Raw genomic sequence first — 22832 nt, 5'->3', positions numbered from 1 at the left:
TTGCTGTCTTTTCCAAAGAGTCAGCCGTTTGCATCAGGTGGCCAAAGTATCAGAGCTTTAGCTAAGTTAACTATAGTCCAGCATAAAACTAAGTTAAAAAAAAAAAGAAAAGGAAATCTTTCAAACTTGTGATGTTGGATTCATCCTTGGCCAAGAGATGAATCCCTCGTGTCCTTCCTAAGTGTATACTTCCTAAGCATACACGCTCACACACATATGCACAGACACACACACACACGTCCACATCGGGACTGCCACGGTTGACACAGGGCAGCCAGCAGACTCCACGCTTTGCTGGCCTGCTCATCTCTGTCCGTAAACAAGGCTTGACGCCCAGCTCTTACCTTTTCACCACCAGCTTCAGGGTCTTATGCGACCCCTTCACCAGGCAGATGGCCTCCTGTCTGAACCCGGACAGACCGACGTCATTGATGCCCACGATCTCGTCTCCCGCCAGCAGTTTGTCCACGGCCGCGGCTTTGCTGCCTTCTTCAACCTGCAGCGCAGAAAGAGGGTCCATGAGCTCCCCGCACCCCGGAATGAGCACACCAGTCCTCAGGAGGACGTGTCGGTGACAGCTCTGTGCCTCCCACCGGTTCTTGGACTGGTTTCAGCACGACCCAGGAGTGAAAAGGATCCAGCCTGGGCCCCGATTCCAGGCGGGAGCCCAGGGATGCAGCCCTCGCCCGGTCTGTACCCCTCATCCGGTCTGCACCTGCAAGGCCTACCGTTTACGCAAGGAGCAGCAGAGTACACACTCCATAAACAGGGGATCCAGACAGACCCCTTTGCTTTCTGGATCTCCTTCCTTCCATAAAAAAAAAAAAAGAGATGGGTGTTTTAAAATTATTGACAAGTTATGTCTCGCCCATCAATCCTGCACCCAGAGCTTCCCTGGGGGTCCCGTGGTTAACGAATCTGCCTGCCAACGCAGGAGACGCGGGTTCGATCCCTGGTCAGGAAAGAGTCCATGTCCCACAGTGCAAGTAAGTTCATGCATGACAACCACCTGGGCTCCAGAGCCCGGGGGGCCGCAACTCCTGAGGACCTTGCGCCCAAGTGCCCATGTTCTGCAACGAGAGAAGCCATCGCAATCAGACACCCACGTGCTGCAAGTGGACAGGGCCCCTCACTCGCCACAACTAGATAAAGCCCACGAGCACCAACAAAGACCCACCAGAGCCAAAAATAAAATAAAATTTTTTTTAAAGTCCTGCACCTAGGACTTTTTCTGTAACAGCTTTCTTTCAATGTTTTTTTATTTCTGTAACAGCTTTGTTTAGCTATAAGTCAAAGACACGCCAATCCGCCCACGTACACACGAATGAATGGACTATTGGTTGTACTCAGAATCGTCCTACCGTCACCACCCATCCAGCTGAGAACAGGCTTCCTACGCCCAGAAGATACGTCGTGTCTGTCAGCAGTCCCTCTCCAGCCGTCCCTGGGAACCACACAACTACTGTGGTAGTTGCGTGGTTTGATATACACAGAGGCATACAACAGGTATACGTGTGTATACATTTGATATACACAGAGGCATATAACAGGTGGGCTTTTGTGTCTGGCTTCTTTCACTCGTGATGAGTTTTCCATCACATGTGTCTTTCCACACGTGATGTGCGTCCGTGTTACCCCTGTGTGGGAACTCCGTTCCTTTCTATGGCTGAGTGACACTCCATCGGACCGCCTGACCACATTCGATTTATCTGTGCATCAGGGATGGATATATTTACTTTGTTTCTACTTATTGGGCTACTCAGTCAGTTCAGCTCAGTAGCTCAGTCGTGTCTGACTCTTTGCGACCCCATGGACTGCAGCACGCCAGGCCTCCCTGTCCATCACCCACTCCTGGAGCCTGCTCAAACTCATGTCCATTCAGTTGGTGATGCCCTCCAACCATCTCATCCTGTGTCGTCCCCTTCTCCTCATGCCCTCAATCTGTCCCAGCATCAGGGTCTTTTCCAAGGAGTCACTTCTTCGCAAAGTATTGGAGTCTCAGCATCAGTCCTTCCAATGAACACCCAGGACTGATCTCCTTTAGGATGGACTGGTTGGATCTCCTTGCAGTCCAAGGGACTCTCAAGAGTCTTCTCCAACACCACAGTTCAAAAGCATCAATTCTTCAGCGATCAGCTTTCTTCACAGTCCAACTCTCACATCCATACATTTGGCTGTCAGTGCCCCAACGGGCACAAGAACACTTATGAATATGCATCCTCATTTCCCTTGGGTGTACAACTAGGAGTAGAATGGCGGGGTCATACGGAAACTAATGTAAACATTTTGAGGACCTGCTAGACTAGTTTAAAAAAAAATTTTCTCTATTTCGCTGTGCCAGGTCTTACTTGCAACACGTGCCATCTCCCGTCTTCATTGTGGCATGGGGTCTTATCTGTGGCAAGACCACAGGTCTCAGCTGTTCCTGACCATGGGAACGAACCCGTGTACGTAAAACACTCCCGACTCAGAGTTACACACAGTACGTGTAACAAGTGGACCGACCGACTCCTTAAAAGGGTTTTACGACTTTTATCCTGAGAATTTTCAATCCGTAAATCCTTAACCCAGCTTTTCTTACATAGTCACACTCCAACTAAGCATCGAGTAAACCATCAATTAACCAACGTACTTTCTCTACCAGTGCCCGGCAAACTGTGCCGTGTTTAGTCTCTCAGTCATCTCCGGCTCTTTGCTACTCCATGGACTGCAACCCTCCAGGCTCCTCTGTCCATGGGATTCTCCAGGCCAGACTACTGGAGTGGGTTGCCATGCCTTCCTCCAGGGGATCTTCCCAACCCAAGGATCGAGCCCAGATCTCCTGCACTGTAGGTAGATTCTTTACAGTCTGCGCCAGCAGGGAAGCCCACGAATACTGGAGTGGGTAGCTTTTCCCTTCTCCAGGGAATCTTCGCAACCCAGGAATCGAACCCAGGTCTTCTGCACTGGAGGCAGATTCTGTACCAGCTGAGCCATGAGGGAAGCCCAAGAATACTAGAGTGGGTCAGGGTAGCCTGTCCCTTCTCCAGCGGATCTTCCCGACCCAGGAATCGAACCGCAATCTCCTGCACTGCAGGCGGATTCTTTACCAGCTGAGCTACCAGGGAAGCCCTATGACCCATCAATCAAACCCAGCCAGCTAGGACTTCCCTGGTGGTCCAGTGGTTAAAACTCTGTGCTCCCAATGCAGGAGGCCCGGGTCCCATCCCTGGCCAGGGTAGATCCCACATGCTAGGTGGCATGCCCTCCCCTCCCCCTCCCTGCAAAAAATCCAGCCAGCTGTCTTTTTTGGGGGGGAGGTGTAAATAAAATTTTACTGGAATACAACCACACCCATTTGTTTATACACTGCTACAGGAGAGAATGGAATAGTTCAGGGCCCATAAAGCCAAAAGTATTTACTACTTGGCTTGTTACTTAAAAAGAAAAAGCTGCCAACCCCTGTTCTACACCAAAAAGCCATTCTTTTTACAAACTGCTAGGAAAACTAGTGAAAAAGATGACTGTTTATGTGCATACCAGAATACAGTTTTGGAAGTTTGCTGTGCTCCCACTATATGCCAGGGCTGACCTGAAAATCAGTTCCAAACCTCACCAGGCACTAAAGCAAAGAAACGTTCCTCCTCTGGGGGTTGCAGAGCTGGAAACGAAGCCACTGACAGGCTCAAGGATGAAACTACGTGGTACTTGGACCCGACTCTCCGCCTGGACCCGAGGGCAGCTCAACCCCTCCTTAGGGTAACAGAGTCAATTATTTATTGCAAGTTGACACCATAAACAAAATGACCACTCTGAACAGAACTATGAAGCAATTCGTTTGGCTAACAACCGGTTTCCAAGTCTAGACGATTTTTAATCCCTATGTAATGACAGATCCCAACGTTAATAAGCTTCCACCCGGACAAGATTACACACTCAGCCAGAAACAGCCAAGGTGAAGGATACGTGGTGGAGAGTTTAGGTTTCGACATGCCCCAGCTGGGGGTGCCCAAGGGCTGTGTCCAATCGGAGGGTTGGTGGGCAGTTAGCTGGGGTGGGCGGGAGGTGGAAGTCCCCGGGGGAAAAAGATGCAATGACCAGCAGCGGAACGAACTTAAAAGACTGGAGAGGCAGGGATGGAGGCCGCCCACACAGAAAACAGACCCATGAACAGCGGAGGACAGAACCCGTGGGCTGCCTGGCAGAAGAGGATGAAGGAGCAGGAGACGGAAGAGAAAGAAGGGGTGGGTGTCCCCAAAGAGACAAGCAGACACGTGCAGAGCTGGTGAATCTGAGCATCACGAGAAAGCCTTTAGGTGAAACCTTGATGATGGAGGAACCTGCAGGGTCTTAGGACAGGTTCTGAAGGTAGCCCTTCCTACAGGCAACTCATCACCCGTAACGACTCAGCCACGACCTGGTGGGCTTTTCCGTCTCATCCCCGCAAACCCTGGCACACGAGACTCTCTCAAAGCGCCATCATTAACGTCTGGCTAAGGGACTCGCCTGGAGATCCAGTGGCTAAGACTCTGAGCTCCCAAATGCAGGGTGCCCGCGGTTCGATCCCCGGTCAGGGAACTAGATCCCACATGCCACAACTAAAGATTCTGAACGCTGCAATGAAGACAGAAGATCTTCAATGAAGATCTGGCTCAGCCAAATAAATGAAAAAATTCTTGAACAAAGGTCTGGCTTCATCCCGAAGCCCAAAGCACACATCATGTTGCTTCCTTTCATCTGCAAAGACTTCCCAGCTCCTGCTCCAGCCGCAAAGACCGCATTCCAAGGCAGCCCGTCTGCCTCACCCAAACCACACTCCACCTACACTCCAAGCAAAAAAAAAACGGCTCCAGGTTTGGGAGACAGAGTAGCCAGGTATCTCTGCCTGCCTCGGCTCCCTCGCCTTCAAGACAAAGCATTTGTCCGACATTTTTCGCACTTGTGGTGAAAAGAGTTGCAGACGAGGCAGCTTTGAAGATCTCGGGTCTGTACTCTTGACCCCATCAAGCTTCTCCCGTGAGGAAGACTTTATTAGGCTTGAACCTGGTGAAGCCCAGGCCTGAAGCCGGCCCTAGGATCCCAGGAATATGGCTGTGCCAGTCAGCTGTGTATAGTGTATCGTGCATTCCCCGTGATGAATCACGCTTCGAACGCATCGTGCATTGCATACACACAGGCTCCTTTTATCGCCATCCTCTGTTTAACAGTCAAGAGAGCGCTGGGCACTGCCAGTCGCAGAGGGCATGGTCTGCAGGAGCCGCAAACGGGGCAGTCCTGTTCTACAACCACCGGGCAAAGTTCTCAGTGTCCTTTGCTCGGGGGGGTGGGGGGGGGGGAACAACTCCCTTTACAAAAAGGCAAGCAGGCAAGGACAAAGGAATCCACACCCACCCACGATGCCTCTCTATGTACCCCGGTCAGAAGGAAAGCCCCAAGTGCACTCGCCAGGCCGAATATTCTGGTTTGGATTATTTACTGGAATTTTGCTTGCCAAACTCCTGTTGCGTTTTTAGGGCTTCGAAGTGTCCAAAAATGAGCAGATTGTCCTGATGGAAACGTCTACTCTGGAAACAGCAAGAGGGAGGGAAGGGGAAAAAAAAAAGAACACCAGTCCATGGATGTCTTTTTGGAAGCAAGCTTTCATACTTCATCCAACGGACATTGTTACGGATGATCGAAGGTGACACCCACCGAGGGCGGGGCGGACCCCGATTCTCGTGGGAGCCAGGACTCACTCGGGAAGGGACGAAGTCAGGTCAGTGGGGGTGAGAGGGGGGGGCAGGCCTCGGGGCTGGAGATGAAAGACCTTCACCCCCGGAGAGCAACTTGAAAGGGCCAGCAGAGATGGGGGTGGACATTCCACGGGAAGGGGTCAGGACCCGGGCCCGTCTGAAGAATGTCAGCCTGGAAAGCGCGGCACCCTGGCAAGGGGAGCCTTTGAAGATAAGGCCGGAAAGAGGAAGATGAGGAATTTGACCTTGAGTTCAAGAAGCCGGAAGGATACCCTGGAGGCAGTGGTGGGGCGGGGTGGGGGAGGGGGGTCCCGGAAGGCCCAGCACGGAAGCAGGGGAGTGACCCTGTATCATGCGAGCAAATGTGTCCAGCAGCTTCACCCTATAGGTAGACAGGAAAAAGCATCTCTCCTGCCCAGAACACATCACAGATCAGCAACCGCATGTGCTAAAACCAGCACAGGGCAGGGAATGTGAACGTAAGCAAGGACTCTGGCAGCTGGGAAGGCAGGTAGAGGGACATACTCATTGATGGACGGCAAGAGCCACTGCAGGAAAGGGGTGTGCAGCAGAGCTCAGACGTGGAGCTTTGATGGATGGGGAAAATCAAATTGCAACCACCGGGGATCAGAATGGAAGGGGGAGGAACGTTTACGAACATCGGATTTCAAAGGCCATGAATCACACCCATGACTTATCAGCTATGACTAGAAAGCCATCCAGGGGAGAGCGTAAGACAGACAGCACAGGCTTCTAGAACCCAGGACAATCACTGATGTCACCTCCCTGGTCACCCTCCCGAGTTCCCTTGTCTCTGAAGAGACAGCCGAGTCATCCAGTTAGAGGATTCAATTGCAAAGCAATTGGAAAGTGCATCTTTGGTAACAGAAAAGCCTGGGGGGCGGGGGGGAATCAAAAACCTCCACTGAAATGTATCCAGATTTGCACATGCTCTCATCACTGGTCTCTGTCTCCTTGGACAATCCCGGGGAGTATCTTATCAGCAATCTGTGGAATTCAAGCTTCCCAGGAACTCTAAATTCAGTTCCGATTCTTTGCACTCCCATGGACTGCGGCACGCCAGGCTTCCCTGCCCATCAGCAGCTCCCGGAGATTGCTCAAACTAATGTCCATTGAGTGGGTGGTGCCATCCAACCATCTCATCCTCTGTCGTCCCCTTCCCCTCCTGCCTTCAATCTTTCCCAGCATCAGGGTCTTTTCCAATGAGTCAGTTCTTTGCATCAGGTGGCCAAAGGATTGGAGCTTCAGCTTCAGCCCTTCCAATGAACACCCAGGACAGATCTCCTTTAGAATGGACTGGTTGGAACACCACAGTTCAAAAGCATTAATTCTTTGGTGCTAAGCTTTTTTTATAGTTCAACTCTCACATCCATACATGACTACTGGAAAAACCATAGCTTTGACTAGACGGGCCTTGGTTGGCAAAGTAATTGACTTGGTTGGCAAAGTAGTTGAGTGGAGAATCCCATGGACAGAAGAGCTTAGCGGGTTATGGTCCACAGGGTTGCACAGAGTTGGACAGAGTTGGACATAAGCAACTTAGCCCAGCACACATGTCCTGAGCGTCAGCTGACTATTCCACAGGGGGGAGTAATTTCTTTAACCCAACAACACAAAGCATACTCAACTGTGCACAAAATATGTCTTGGACATTTAAAATGACCTCAGCTCTCAGGTGTTTGAGCAGAATCACTTCCCAAAGAAAAGCACTCCTTGATCTTGGCTCTTTTCTTGTCCCTCATCATGACAAGCCAGTTTCCCATGATGTGCCATGAACATGCCATGAAACACTGCAAACTGAGCATGCAGTGCTTATGATATTAAGCAATGAGTTAATGGGACCTATATGATGGTACAGCCTATCAATATTTGGTATCCTCTTAAGGAAAAGTAGCTTCCGCATTTTAGGCTAGAAGGTCACTGGAATGTCTTATTAGAAAGGAAACTATGTAGTTTTTTAAATGTTCAGTACATACATTAAGAAGGGTGTACACTGTTTACCATTGCCAGGACGTGGAAGCAACCTAGGTGTCCATCTGCAGATGAATGGATAAGAAAGCTGTGGTACATATACACAATGGAATATTACGCAGCCATTAAAAAGAATACATTTGAATCCGTTCTAATCAGGTGGATGAAACTGAAGCCTATTATGCAGAGCGAAGTAAGTCAGAAAGAAAAACACCAATACAGTATACTAATGCATGTATATGGAATTTAGAAAGATGGTAACGATGACCCTATCTGCAAGACAGCAAAAGAGACACATGTAAAGAACAGACCTTTGGACTCTGTGAGAGAAGGCAAGGGTGGGATGATTTGAAAAAATCCCATTGAAACATGTATATTATCGTATGTGAAACAGATCGCCAGTCCAGGTTTGATGCATGAGACAGGGTGCTCAGGGCCGGTGCACTGGGATGACCCTGAGGGACAGGATGGGGAGGGAGGTGGGATGGGGGTTCTGGATGGGGACACATGTACACCCACGGCTGACTCATGTCAATGTGTGGCAACAACCACCACAATACTGTAAAGTAATTAGGTTATTAAAATAAATTAATTTTTTAAAAAGGAAGGGTGTACACACTAAACTGTGTACAAATCCTCAAAACAACCAATAAAACTTCAATTAGAGAGGAAAATTACTTTCCTCATGCTTGACAAAATGTTATCTCGAAAAACAAGAAAAGTGGTAACCACTTCCACATGCAAAAAAAAAAGCCTAAGGAGAAACCCCAAAACCCACCTCATACATTTCAGATTCAGATGAGCAAGTCTGTATTTAGTCCCACACATAAGAACATAAGGGTGCACCCTGAAGATTCTAACACACTCCCTCCACTCAATGCCAATGTGAGGGCTGCATCACACGGGGCACCCAAGACCAAGAAAGGCAGACGTGGCCCGGAGAAGCGCACAGAGCCAGGCTGATGGATAGAGCAGGCCAACGAGAAGTCTGAAAGGCCTGGAGGCAGCAGAGGCTGCAGTTAGCGACCAGAAGTCCACAGAGAAACAGGAAAGATACTGACTGCTCAAGGAGACCTTTCAGAAACAGTTGTGGGGGGACGTCTTCCCTGGTGGTCTAATAGATAGGAATTGCTTGCCAATGGAGGGGAGACAGGTTCAATCCCTAGTCTGGGAAAATCGCACACGTTGCAGACTAACTAGTCCCATGGGCCACAACTACTGAGCCTATGGTCTCGAGCCTGGGAGCTGCGTCCACTGAGCCCACATGCTGCAAGGATGGAAGGAAGACCTAGTGCCCACGCTCTGCAACAAGAGAAGCCACCACAATGAGAAGCCTGGGCGCCACAGCTGGAAAAGGACACTGTTCGTCGCTCAGTCGTGTCCGACTCTCTGCGACCCCGTGGATTCTAGCCCGCCCGGCTCTTCTGTCCTTGGGATTCTCCAGGCAAGAATACTGGAGTGGGTTGCCATGCTCTCCTCCAGGGCATCTTCCCGACCCCAGGGATGGAACTCGGATCTCCCTAACTGCAGACAGAGTCTTTACCGTCTGAGCCACCAGGAAAGTCCACCACAACTACTGGGGAGCCCCTACTTGCCGTGATTAGAGAAAGCCCTTGTGCAACAAGGAAGACCCACCACAGCCAAAAACAAATACATTAATTGTTGTTCAGTCATTCAGTCCTGTCTGACTCTTTGCGACCCCGTGGACTGCAGCACGCCAGGCTTCCCCGTCCTTCACCATCTCCCGGTGTTTGCTCAAACTTATGTCCATTAAGTCAGGGATGCCATCCAACCATCTCATCTTCTGTCGTCCCCTTCTCCTCCTACCCTCAATCTCTCCCAGCATCAGGGTCTTTTCTAATGAGTCGGCTCTTCCCGTCAGGTGGCCAAAGTATTAGAGAGCTTCAGCATCAGTCCTTCCAATGAATATTCAGGACTGATCTCCTTTAGGATGGACTTGTTGGAGCTACTTGCAGTCCAAGGGACTCTTAAGGGTCTTCTTCAATAGCACAGTTCAAAAGCATCAAATACATAAACAGTGCAATTTTTAAAAAAGAAACTCAAAGGGAAGGAAATTTGCATCAGGGGGTTAGTGGGAGCAATTCAGAACCCAAGCCAGACTAGACAGGGAACCCCGAAAGGACTGTTCAACTCTGAGCCCAGAGCCCACAGCCTCCCCAGGGGAAGACAAAGCCCAAGGTACGTGCCTGCTCTCCAGGAGGGGTGAACGTCCGGGGCCTCAGGGCTCTGCGGAGTCCTGACCCTCAGGGACAGCACAGCACTCCGGAGAACGCATGCCAACCCGTGGGAGGGGATGCTGTCTGCAGGGCAACATTCAGGGGCCATTTTTGGAACACCCCTGCCTGGCGAGGGGAAGTCACAACCCAGGAGAAAGGTGTGCAGAGGGCACCCATTCCACTGCCACGCCAGTCAGCAATGCAGTGCATCTTAAGTGCAAACCACCAGTCACCAGCAGAGTGGTGATACTGGGGCTGGACATAGGGAACTCTGGGTGGGGGGGACCGGGCAGGCTGTGCCTTGGGAGTTGTCATCAGCAGAGGGCACCAGAGGGACACTGGAGGACAGGGCTTCCCTCTGAAGTCAGCCCTGCTCCTGACGACAAGCAGCGTCTTGACTCTTTTCAAACCAATGGACTGCAGCACGCCAGGCTGCCCTGTCCATCACCAACTCCAGGAGTTTGCTCAAACTCGTGTCCACCACGTCAGTGATGCCATCCAACCATCTCATCCTCTGTCGTCCCCTTCTCCTCCCACCTTCAATCTTTCCCAGCATCAGGGTCTTTTCCAAGGAGTCAGTTCCTCGCATCAGGTGGCTGGAGTATTGGGAGTTTCAGCTTCAGCATCAGTCCTTCCAAAGAATATTCAGGACTCACGTCATTTAGGATGGACTGGTTGGATCTCCTTGCAGTTCTGCTGCTAAGCCATGTCTTGCCTCTTTTCAAACCAATGGACTGCGGCGCGCCAGGCCTCCCTATCCATCGCCAGCTCCCGGAGCATGCTCAAACTCGCAGCCGCCCCGTCAGTGATGCCATCCAACCATCTTCATCCTCTGTCGTCCCCTTCCCCATCCCGCCTTCAATCTTTCCCAGCATCAGAGAGGTCACTGGCCTCAAGCCCGAGAGTGGGGTCACTGTTCCTTCCAGCTGCCGTCCTCTTCAGAGCTCTCTCTACCCCAAGGAGCACCTGGATAGTCATTCTTCACCAAGTTGATAATAAGGAATCATCTGCTGACAGTAATTCTTTACACCCAGGGTGGCAAATTTCTGCACCGAGAGAGCCATATGGTATTTTAAGCTTTGTTGGGGGGTGGGGGCTGTCTTCTGGTCTCCATGGCAACCGCACAACCCCGCCCGACGGACAAGCCAGCAGGGGTGTTGGTATGTGGCCAGTGCCCAGAAGCCTGCTTTCTATTAAGCAGCCCCTGTTCCAATTACAGCACGCTTTCTGCCTCCCAGCCGGACCCTGACGGATAGACAATTCCATGTGACAAGCACAGCGATGGAGGCATACACAGGCCCCAGCATCACAGAGCAGGGAGCAGTCAGCCCACAGGATTGGAGGAGGGGCTGACAATCAGGGATGCTTTCACAGAGATGAGGGCGAAGGCGCCAGGACTTCAGACTGAGCCCTACCACTTCACTGCACAGCTGAGAGAACTGAAAGAGAACTGAAAGCGCTCTGTGGTCTGACTCTTTGCAACTGCATGGACCGTAGCCCGCCAGGTTCTTCTGTCCATGGGGATGCTCCAGGCAAGAATACTGGAGTGGGTGGCCATGCCCTCCTCCCCCAGGGGATCTTCCCGTCCCAGGGATCGAACCCAGGTCTCCAGTATCGCAGGCAGATTCTTCAACGTCTGAGCCCCGCAGGGAAGCCCGACTGGAGAGAACTGGAGAATGAAGCCCACCTTATTGCTAGCAGTCTCAGTTTTCCACTCAAAAGAATTCGGACAAGAGTTGGGGGGGGGGGGCGGGGGCCTGACAACCCAGGACCATGAGAAGAATAAAAGGGAGACAAATTACAAAAATACGTTACAAAGTCAGAGTCTTATGCAAGTATCATTTCAGTTCAGTTCAGTCGCTCAGTCGTGTCCAACTCTTTGCGACCCCATGAATCCCAGCACGCCAGGCCTCCCAGTCCATCACCAACTCCCGGAGTTCACTCAAACTCATGTCCATCGAGTCGGTGAAACCATCCAGCCATCTCATTCTCTGTTGTCCCCATCTCCTCCCATCCCCAATCCCTCCCAGCATCAGAGTCTTTTCCAGTGAGTCAACTCATCGCATGAGGTGGCCAAAGTATTGGAGTTTCAGCTTTAGAATCAGTCCTTCCAATGAACACTCAGGATTGATCTCCTTTAGAATGGACTGGTTGGATCTCCTTGCAGTTCAAGGGACTCTCAAGAGTCTTCTCCAACACCACAGTTCAAAAGCATCAATTCTTCGGCGATCAGCTTTCTTCACAGTCCTACTCTCACATCCATACATGACCACGGGAAAAACCATAGCCTTGACTAGACAGACCTTGGTTGGCAAAGTAATGTCTCTGCTTTTTAATATGCTTACAAAACATGTTATCTAGAATTTGCTGGCATTCCAATCAGGACTGGAACCCAGGGGAGGCTCCTGGACTCTCAAGTTCAATGACAAACGGTCCCCACTCCTAACATGAGGAAACGAGACGCTTAAGTGTCAAAGGGAGATTGCTCCGTTTACAAACACCCCAAAGCTATTTGCTGCTTTCTAAGTCCTGGCATACCACACTGTTTGCGGGGGAAGTAAACCGCAAAGTTCAGTTATCAAGATACTCTGTTTATTCTCAACATCATACCACACTGTTTGTGGGGGAAGTAAACCCCAAAATTCAGCTATCCTATAAGCTCTGACTCTTTATTTTCAACCTACAGTTTCTTTTACCCGTGATGAGCTGCTATACAGCTTCACAGAAAACTTCTAAAATACAACACGTCACCATTCACAAATGGGGGGGGGGTGTCTTACAAACGTTTCACCTAAATGGATTATGTGGAAACTAGACCACACATCCCCCATTTGAAACACACACACACAAATGCAATTTAAGTTCTCAAGCTAAGACACAAATACCTCTAAAAAAAAGTCATCGTTTATATGTATGCGCTCAGGGCTGATTTGGGCTTCCCAGGTGGCACTAGTGGTAAAGAACCCGCCTGCCAAGGTAGGAGACATAAGAGACTCGGGTTCGATCCCACTGCGGTATTCCTGCCTGGAGACTCCCATGAACAAAGGAGCCTGGCGGGCTACAGTCCATGGGGTCGCAGAGCTAGACACGACTGAAGTGACTTAGCACGCACGCACCCGTGGCTGACTCAAGTGTTGTACGGCAGAAACGAACACAACATTGTGGTGCAGTTATCCACTAATTAAAAGAAGAAGATGTTATCGTTTACAGACTGTGGTTTCTGCAATCGAGCAAAGGGGAAAAAAAGCAAATATGCCTTCTCCACAGTTGGCTCTCTGATATATGTGCTATATGCACAGGTCAGGTGTTCCTAACTTAGGCATAGCTCTGGGTCCTCTTCGTGAGAATGGGGACTACATTTTCTAGAAACTCTATTTCCATATGGTTCATTAGATTGGGTCCAAAGGAAACTCTGTCCAAGGATAGAAGGCGGAAGCTATGATTTTCCCAGAAGTCATGCACGGATGTGAGAGCTGGACCATAAAGAAGGTTGAGTGCCGAAGAATTGATGTTTTGAACTGTGGCGTTGGAGAAGACTCCTGAGAGTCCCTTGGACTGCAAGGAGATCCAAGCAGTCCATCCTAAAGGAGATCAGTCCTGAATATGCATTGGAAGGACCGATGCTGAAGCTGAAACTCCAATCCTTTCGCCATCTGATGCAAAGAGGAAAAGACCCTGATGCTGGGAAAGATTGAAGGCGGGAGGAGAAGGGGACGACAGAGGATGAGATGGTTGGATGGCATCACCGACTCCATGGATATGAGTTTGAGGAAGCCCCGGGAGATGGTGAAGGACAGGGAAGCTGGGCCTCTCCTGGTAGAAAGATAAGCAGTGATGGGGGGTGAAAAGAAACTGGAGGGCACTGGGCACTTCTGCATCACTTTCACCTTCTGTCCTTGTCCATGGGGTCACAAAGAGTTGGACACGACTTAGCGAGTGAACAAGTTTTTTTAAATTGTGCTTTAACCCACCCCACACAAAATTTATTGTCACCATTTTTTTCAACATACAGAAACTTATTTCCTTTCTACACACTATGAACAAACAACCCAAAAATAAAATGAAGAAAACAATTTCACTTACAATAGCCTGAAGGGGCATAGAAATTCTAGTGATAAATTTCATGAAAGTGAAAGTCGCTCAGTCGTGTCCAATTTTTTGCGACCCCATGGAATATACACTCTGTGGAAAATTCTCCAGGCCAGAATACTGGAGTGGGTAGCCTTTCCCTTCTCCAGGGGAATCTTCCCAACCCAGGGATCAAACCCAGGTCTCCTGCCTTGCAGGTGGATTCTTTATCAGCTGAGCCACAAGGGAAGCCCAAATTTGATTAAAAAGAGGAGGGCAAAACTTGAACCCCGAAAACTACAAAACATTGCTCTGGAAGAAGTGATCTAAATAGCTGACAGGGCATGCCACAGTCATAGACGGAATCGCTGACACTGTTTTTTAATAAGATGTGTCGCCCGTTTTTAAGTGTACCGTTCAGCAGCGTTCTTTATAATTACATGATGTGTAAGTGAGCCCTAGGAATTCACCTTGCAAAAACCGACACTGGATTCATCAAGCGTTTCTCCCAGTCCTTGGCAACAGCCGGTCTGCCTTTCCGTTTCCAGAACCCGACTCCTGAGGATGCCGTGTGTAAGTGGAGTCCCACCGGCCTGTCCCTCTGGGTCTGGTTATGGCACTGGAGGTTCATGCACATGACCGCAGGCGGTGTGGAGCATCCGTTTTCTAATGCTAATATTCTATTGTATGTGTACACCACGTGCCCATTAACTTTTCACCTGCCGATGGAAACCTGGGCTGCCTGTAACACCAGCCAACTCTTATGCACAGTTTATTGTTGTTCTGTGAGTCGCTTAGTCATGTCTGACTCTTTGCCACCCGCCATGGACCCGTCCAGGCTCCTCTGTCCATGGGGTGGATGCAAAAATTGCTATGACCAGTTGGGAAAACAGGTGGAAAAACCTTCAAGTCTCCTGTGTGTTCACCAAAAGACCTGTGTGAGAATGACCACACCAGCACCACCCATACCAGCCAAAACACAGAAAGAAGCCACATGTCCAGCCAAAAAAAAAAAAAAAAACAGGGGATACAGACGTCCTGGTGGCCCAGTGGCAAAGACTCCGAGCTCTCAATGCAGGGGGCCCCAGGTTTGATCCCCGGTCAGGGTACAAGGTCCCACATCTCACAACTAAGATCAAAGATCCCGTGTGCCCCACAAGTAAGACCCAGCGCAGCCAAATAGATAAACATTTTTTTTAAACAATAATAAAAATAAATAAAATACAGATGGGCTAGCTGAACACTGGGATACCTCACCACGTTTCTCCCCCCAGCTACCAGTGATGTTCAGGGCTGGATATTCCTCTGAGACGGGGCTGTGCTGTCCCTTACCTGGAGGATGTCTACGATCGCCGTCCCTAGTCTCTGCCCACTGGATGTCAGCGGCATCCCCCACCCCTACCACCGCCCCAATAACATCTGGAATGCCCCCAGATACTGTGCAGTATATACCCTGAGGGACAAAAGCTATCATTCCCACCTGGGAACCTCCGCTTGAGAAAGGATAAAGTGCCAGCCACACTCATGACAACCCATGGTTGGAACACACAAACAGGAGACAGGACAGCTCTGAAACGCCCTTTCGACCTCCCGCCCTGTGAAGACGCATCCACCGCGGGAGGACTCCAGCAGCCTCCTGCCTCCCACAGAATGTCTTGCAAGAACTCCCCTGGCAGTTCAGTGGTGGAGACGCTGTACTTCCAATGCAGAAGCTGCGGGTTCGACCCCTCGTCAGGGAACCAGACCCCGCAAGTCACGCCACTGCCGTGCAACGTGGCCCCCCCAAATGAAAGATCTCCCACCAGCAATGGGAGAGAGGCTGGCCAATCGGGCCGAGTGGAGGCCTTGTGTTCAGTCCAGTCCCACCGTTGAGCAGGCAAAACTAACCACTTGTCGCCTTGCTCTGGACACCGTGCGTACGTGCTAAGTCACTGAGCTATGTCCAACTCTGCGACCCCGCCATGGACCGTAGGCTATGGTCCTCTGTCCAGGCTCCTCTGTCCATGGGATTCTCCAGGCAAGAACACTGGAGTGCGTTGCCATTTCCTTCTCCAGAGAGGGATGGTCTTCCTGACCCAGGGATCAAACCCCCCTGTCTCCTGCATTGGCAAGTGAATTCTTTACCACTGAGCCACCTGGCAAGTCTCTGCACATTATGAGCTTTTGCCCGAACATCATAGGCCGGCGACTAAGAAGCGTCTGTCCTTTCTCCCCAGAGAAATGGTCCTTTCTTGCCTCCCAGCTGTGCTGGGCTGGGGTCCCCTCCACTCACACCTGCACCCCGTGTCTGGCTCACTTCCACCAACCCTCCTGGGCCCCCAACACCATGTCCACTCTGGAACCAACAGCCGCCTCCCAGCCTCCCAAATACCCTGCTGCATTACCACTCAGGGCTCCAAACTCTCTGCTACCCGCCCCAACCGCCCCCATTTTTATTTATTTTTTGGCCACAGGTGGCATGCAAGACCTTAGTTCCCCGACCACGCTTCGAACTCATGCTTCCTGCAGCGGAATCTCGGAGTCCGAACCAGGGGACCACCATAAGAAGTCCTCTGAACCCCGCTGACAGCCCTCTGCTTAAGCTACCAGCCCCAGTCCAAGATTCTCGTCTCCTGGAGGCCAAACCCCAATGGTTATCTCTCCCTCCGATACCAAAGTCTGTCTCACAATGCTTCTGGCAAGGGCAAACCGAGAGGAGGAGGGGAGGAAAAGACGTCAGCGGGGGACAACAGGGTCCCTTGTCCAAAGCCCGCTTTCACCCTATACCACGGGAGGAACACAGCACGGCCCGCGCCCCCTTTCAGGGTTGCTTTCACGCCTTATCAAGTCGGGGCGAACGCAAGCAGGCTCCCCAGCCGTGTGGGAACACAGTCCTGCCCTCGATTCCAACCCTGTTCTCAGACACCTGAAGCAAACGAGCAGTGGGGACGTTCAAGCACCGAAACGACTGGAACCACTTAATCATTCAGTTTACAAAGTGGAAATGCAGCCTGCAGGAGCCGATAGGCCATCGAGAGGCAGGAAGAGGAACTGCTGGACACAAGAACAAAAGTGCCCCCGGCTTGGGAGACGGGCGGCTGTTTTGTCTGCAACGGTCGGGCCACAGGCCTCGGGGCTGCTTCAAAGAAGCAGGGGCGCTTGTTCAGATAAGGCTGCCGCTCCCAGAGAGGTGAGGGGCGGGATCCAGCAGAGGAGGCCACCTTGCCTTCCCTTGGGGTGAAGTCAGAGCTCCCTGCAAGACTTCATCTTTTTTATCAGGTAAACACATGCGTGATCTCACCCATCACGAGGGCTGTGCTTCTGGAAAAAGTCCTTTCACGGATATTGCCCCAGGCAAAATGCTTGGGGTGTCCTCCTGAAAACCAACTGTGCTGCCCCGGGGCAGTTCCCTGGTGGTCCAGGGGTTAAGACTCCTGTGCATGCGGTACAGAGGGGTGCATGGGTTTCTTCCCTGGTAGGGGAACTAAGATCCCATATGATGAGGCCAAAAAGGAAAAAAGAAAAAGAAACCCAAACGCCCCCCACAATGTGATGGTCTAAGGGGCTGGGGGTCATTAGGAGGAGACTGGGCCATAAGGGTGGAAAGTGAAAGTCGCTCAGTCATGCCCGACTCTTTGCAACCCCGTGGGCTATACAGTCCGTGGAACTCTCCAGGCCAGAATACTGGAGTGGGTTGCCATTCCCTTCTCCAGGGGAATCTTCCCGACCCAGGGATCGAACCCGGATCTCCTGCATTGCAGGCAGATTCTTTACCATCAGAGCCACCAGGGAAGTCTTCAGTTCAGTTCAGTCGCTCAGTCGTGTCCGACTCTTTGCAACCCCATGAATCACAGCACGCCAGGCCTCCCTGTCCATCACCAACTCCCGGAGTTCACTCCATAGAGTCGGTGATGCCATCCAGCCATCTTATTCTCTGTCGTCCCCGTCTCCTCCCGCCCCCAATCCCTCCCAGCATCAGTCTTTTCCAGTGAGTACACTCGTCGCATGAGGTGGCCAAAGGATTGGAGTTTCAGCTTTAGCATCAGTCCTTCCAATGAACACCCAGGATTGATCTCCTTAAGGATGGACTGGTTGGATCTCCTTGCAGTCCAAGGGACTCTCCAGAGTCTTCTCCAGAACCACAGTTCAAAAGCATCAATTCTTTCGCGATCAGCTTTCTTCACAGTCCAACTCTCACATCCACACATGACCACGGAAAAAAACCATAGCCTTGACTAGACGGACCTTGGTTGGCAAAGTAATGTCTCTGCTGTTTACTATGCTATCTAGGTTGGTCATAACTTTCCTTCCAAGGAGTAAGCGTCTTTTAATTTCATGGCTGCAGTCAGCATCTGCAGTGATTTTGGAGCCCAAAAAAATAAAGTCTGACACTGTTTCCACTGTTTCCCCATCTATTTCCCATGAAGTGATCTGATAAATGTTACAAAAAAAAAAAAACAAAAACACACCTCGGTGAGACTTCCCCCACCACTAAGAAAACAGCTGCAGAGGAAAGTCACATCCGCCTAGCCCTCAGTGGGCAGCCTGTGGCTTGGGCCGTTCCCATCATACACGCCTCCTCTCTGCAGGTAGAACCCCCAGTCAGGGAAGTGCCCTGCACACCAAGGCGACCCCTTCAGCGCCCAGCCTCCAGTTCCTGTCTGTCCCTCCCCACTCTTGGCCTGACTGACCTTCGGGGTCCTGCTTCTGCCTGGATTCCTTGGGATTGTATTTTTTTTAGGGGGGGTGGGGGTGGTGCACGCTCTGTCACTGCCAGGATCAGGCCGTCTGCAATGGCTAATACTCCTGCTGTGCCCCAGCCACCGTCCATGCGGACTCGGGGATGGAACACGGTCGGTCTCTGACCAGCGAGTGGGTGGGGGCCGGGCTGGTCCTAACCGGAGATGGGAGCTGGCAGAAGCGGACGGGAGCTGGCGGAAGCGGACGGGAGCTGGCGGAAGCAGACGCCAGCTAGACGCCTCTGGGGAAAGCCTTTGTCTCTACATCAAAGACGCAGAAACATCTGGTCCCACCCTTTCTTGCGGCCCTGAACAAAGACGCGAGCTGTGGATGCGGCAGCTGGCATGCAACCGTGGGGTTGCAGAGACCCCCAAGGGTCACAGGGCCCTTAGAAATCCGGACCCATTCATCCAGAACACGGCATACTTCAGAACGAGCCCCAACTCTTTATAAACCCAAATAATTTCTTCTTTTAACATTTATAATGTAAAAAAAAAAATTTTTTTAAACATCCCAACATGGGAAAAGAGTTTAAAACAATAAAACTTGGTTGAGTTTCCTAATTCCAAAAATATTAACGGGGTACCATTTATTTTCATGTCTGAGAAGCAGGCTACAGAAACCTATAATGTCTTGCTACGCTCATGTTTTTATTTACAATTAAGACATACTTCCGTGCTGGGAAAACTGGTCAGCCACTTGTAAAAGAATGAAACTAGAACACTTCCTAACACCATACACCAAAATAAACTCAAAATGGATTAAAGATCTAAATGTAAGACCAGAAACTATAAAACTCCTAGAGGAGAATGTAGGCAAAACACTCTCCGACATAAATCACAGCAGGATCCTCCAAGACCCACCTCCCAGAATATTGGAAATAAAAGCAAAAATAAACAAATGGGACCTAATTAAAATCAAAAGCTTCTGCACAGCAAAGGAAAGTATAAGCAAGGTGAAAAGACAGCCTTCAGAATGGGAGAAAATAATAGCAAATGAAGCAACTGATAAAGGATTAATCTCCAAATTATACAAGCAGCTCCTGCAGCTTAATTCCAGAAAACTAAGTGACCCAATCAAACAATGGGCCAAAGAACTAAACAGACATTTCTCCAAAGAAGACATAAAGATGGCTAACAAACACATGAAAAAATGCTCAACATCCCTCATCATCAGAGAAATGCAAATCAAAACCACAATGAGATACCATTTCACACCAGTCAGAATGGCTGCTATCCAAAAGTCTACATGCAATAAATGCTGGAGAGGGTGTGGAGAGAAGGGAACCCTCTTACACTGTTGGTGGGAATGCAAACTAGTACAGCCACTATGGAGAACAGTGTGGAGATTCCTCAGAAAACTGGAAATAGAACTGCCATATGATCCAGCGATCGCACTCCTGGGCATACACACCGAGGAAACCAGAATTGAAAGAGACACATGTACTCCAATGTTCATTGCAGCACTGTTTATAATAGCCAGGACGTGGAAGCAACCTAGATGTCCATCTGCAGATGAATGGATAAGAAAGCTTTGGTACATATACACAATGGAGTATTTCTCAGCCATCAAAAAGAATGCATTTGAATCAGTTTTAATGAGGTGGATGAAATTGGAGCCAATTATACAGAGTGAAGTAAGCCAGAAAGAAGAACATCAATACTGTATATTAACGCATATATATGGAATTTAGAAAAATGGTAACCTGAACTCTGTATGCTGCTGCGTCACTTCAGTCGTGTCCGACTCTGTGCGACCCCATAGACGGAAGCCCACCAGGCTCCCCCGTCCCTGGGATTCTCCAGGCAAGCACACTGGAGTGGGTTGCCATTTCCTTCTCCAATGTGTGAAAGTGGAAAGTGAAAAGTGAAAGTGAAGTCGCTCAGTCGTGTCCGACCCTTAGCGACCCCACGGACTGCAGCCTACCAGGCTCCTCCATCCATGGGATTTTCTAGGCAATAGTACTGGAGTGGCTTGCCATTGCCTTCTCCGGAACTCTGTATAAGAGACTGCAAAAGAGACATAGGCATTTAGAACAGTCTTTGGGACTCTGTGGGAGAGGGTGAAGGTGGAATGATTGGGGAGAATGGAATTGTAGCATGTATATTATCATAAGTGACCAGTCCAGGTTCGACGCATAAATTTTCCTCTGTTCATTTCTTTGCATTTGTGCTTTTTTAATAAAAATACTTTTAACTGTATTAAAAAAAATAAATAAAATAAAAAAATAAAAAGTTTAAAAAAAAAAAAAAAAAAAGACATACTTCCCCGGTGGCTCAGATGGTAAATGATCGGCCTGCAACACGGGAGACCTGGGTTGGGTCCCTGGGTCGGGAAGATCCTCCGGAGAACGGAATGGCTACCCACTCCAGTGTTTTTGCCTGGGAAATCCCACGCGCAGAGGAGCCTGGAGGGCTACAGCCCACGGGGTTCCAAAGAGTCCGACAGGACTGAGCGACTAACACTTTCACTTCTTTCAAGGCATACTTGCACGTCCACTAGAAATCTACCAGCTCCAAGTCATTACATTTTTCTTCATCTAATCCCCATACTGCTGACAGAGGAGTATAATGCATTTGAAAAATATATCATGCGAGGGAGGGGGACATCCGTGGAAGTCCACTGGCTAAGACTCTATGCTGCTAATGCAGGGGGCACAGATTCAATCCCCAGTCAGGGAATTAGACCCTGCATGCTGCAACTCAGTTCAAAGATTCTGCATGCCCCAACTAAGACTCAGCACAGCCAAATTAATAAATAAACTTTCTAAAAGATATATATATATATACACATACATATATATATCTTAGAGGAGGAGGGTAAGGCCTTCCCAGGCGGCATGAGTGGTAAAGAACCCTACTGCCAATGCAGGAGACCTAACAGACCCAGGTTTGATCCCTGGGTCGGGAAGATCCCCTGAAGAAGAGCATGGCTACCCACTCCAGGATTCTTGCCCAGAGCATCCCTAGGGACAGAGAAGCCTGTGGGGGCTACAGTCCATGGGGTCAGAGAGTCGGACACGACTGAAGCGACTGAGCAGGCACACAGGGGTGTGAGGGCTGATACTTATAAAATCTAGATAGTCTAAATCAATGAGACCACATGAATGGAGATTTTTCACCAAACATACATCTCCACAGTAATATTATTTCTCCACACGGAATTAAAGTTGAGAATCAAAGCAAAACTGTTAAATTATTATGCATCTAACCTGCAACTTTCCTCTGCCATCTGAAAATAGAAACAAACATTTTAACTGCTCCATGCACCCCGATATATTCAAAGCAACACTGTACACCATTAGCAAGACACAGAAACAGCCTAAATGTCCATCAAAACAGAGGGGTGGATAAAGAAGATGCGATACACATATACAGTGGGATACTACTCAGCCGTAAAAAAGGAATAAAATGATGCCATTCACAGCAACATAAAAGATCTAGAGATTGTCACATTAAGTCAAACATCGTAGGCTATCACTTCACATGTGCGATCTAAAATATGGCACGAATGAACTCATCTACAAAACAGAAGCCAACTCAGAGGCACAGAGAACGGACTGGCTATCAAGGGGGAGACGAGGTGGTGGAGGGGTGGACTCGAAGTCTGGGGTTCAGTTCAGTCGCTCAGTTGTGTCCGACTCTCCGCGACCCCATGAATCACAGCACACCAGGCCTCCCTGTCCATCACCAACTCCCGGAGTTCACTCAAACTCATGTCCACAGAGTTGGTGATGCCATCCAGCCATCTCATTCTCTGTCGTCCCCTTCTCCTCCTGCCCCCAACCTTTCCCAGCATCAGAGCAGATGTAAATTATTAAATATAGGATGATGAGCAACAAGGCCCTACCGTAGAGTATAGGGAACTATGTTCAATATCCTCTGATAAAGCGTAATGGAAAAGAACATAAAAAACAATGTATATACATATGTTGGAGAAAGCAGTGGCACCCCACTCCAGTACTCTTGCCTGGAAAATCCCATGGACAGAGCAGCCTAGAAGGCTGCAGTCCATGGGGTCGCTGAGGGTCTTCGGACACGACTGAGCGACTTCACTTTCACTTTTCACTTTCATGCACTGGAGAAGGAAATGGCAACCCACTCCA

The 22832-nt window shown here is 49.9% G+C and overlaps 1 protein-coding gene across 6 annotated transcripts in view; it reads right to left on the bottom strand.

The window, feature by feature from the left end:
- Positions 1–22832, bottom strand: part of LOC129557971 (protein Shroom2-like) — a 150281-nt gene that overhangs the window by 79796 nt on the left and 47653 nt on the right. For 5 of the 6 annotated variants that reach the window (XR_016036999.1, XM_088834512.1, XM_088834513.1 and 2 more), the window contains exon 2: positions 345–496. Coding sequence is in view for 4 of the 6 variants with exons in the window: in XM_088834512.1 (XP_088690638.1) it covers positions 345–496 (152 nt within the window). In the remaining 2 variants the exon portion in view is untranslated. Of the gene's footprint in view, positions 1–344; positions 497–22832 lie in introns of those variants that run through there. The other variant, XM_088834511.1, reaches the window with a different exon arrangement.

Source organism: Moschus berezovskii, chromosome Y, assembly GCF_049115385.1.
Source record: "Moschus berezovskii isolate FMDL1 chromosome Y, NW_MosBer_1.0, whole genome shotgun sequence".
NCBI lineage: Eukaryota > Metazoa > Chordata > Mammalia > Artiodactyla > Moschidae > Moschus > Moschus berezovskii.
This window is presented reverse-complemented; position numbering and strand designations above follow the sequence as displayed.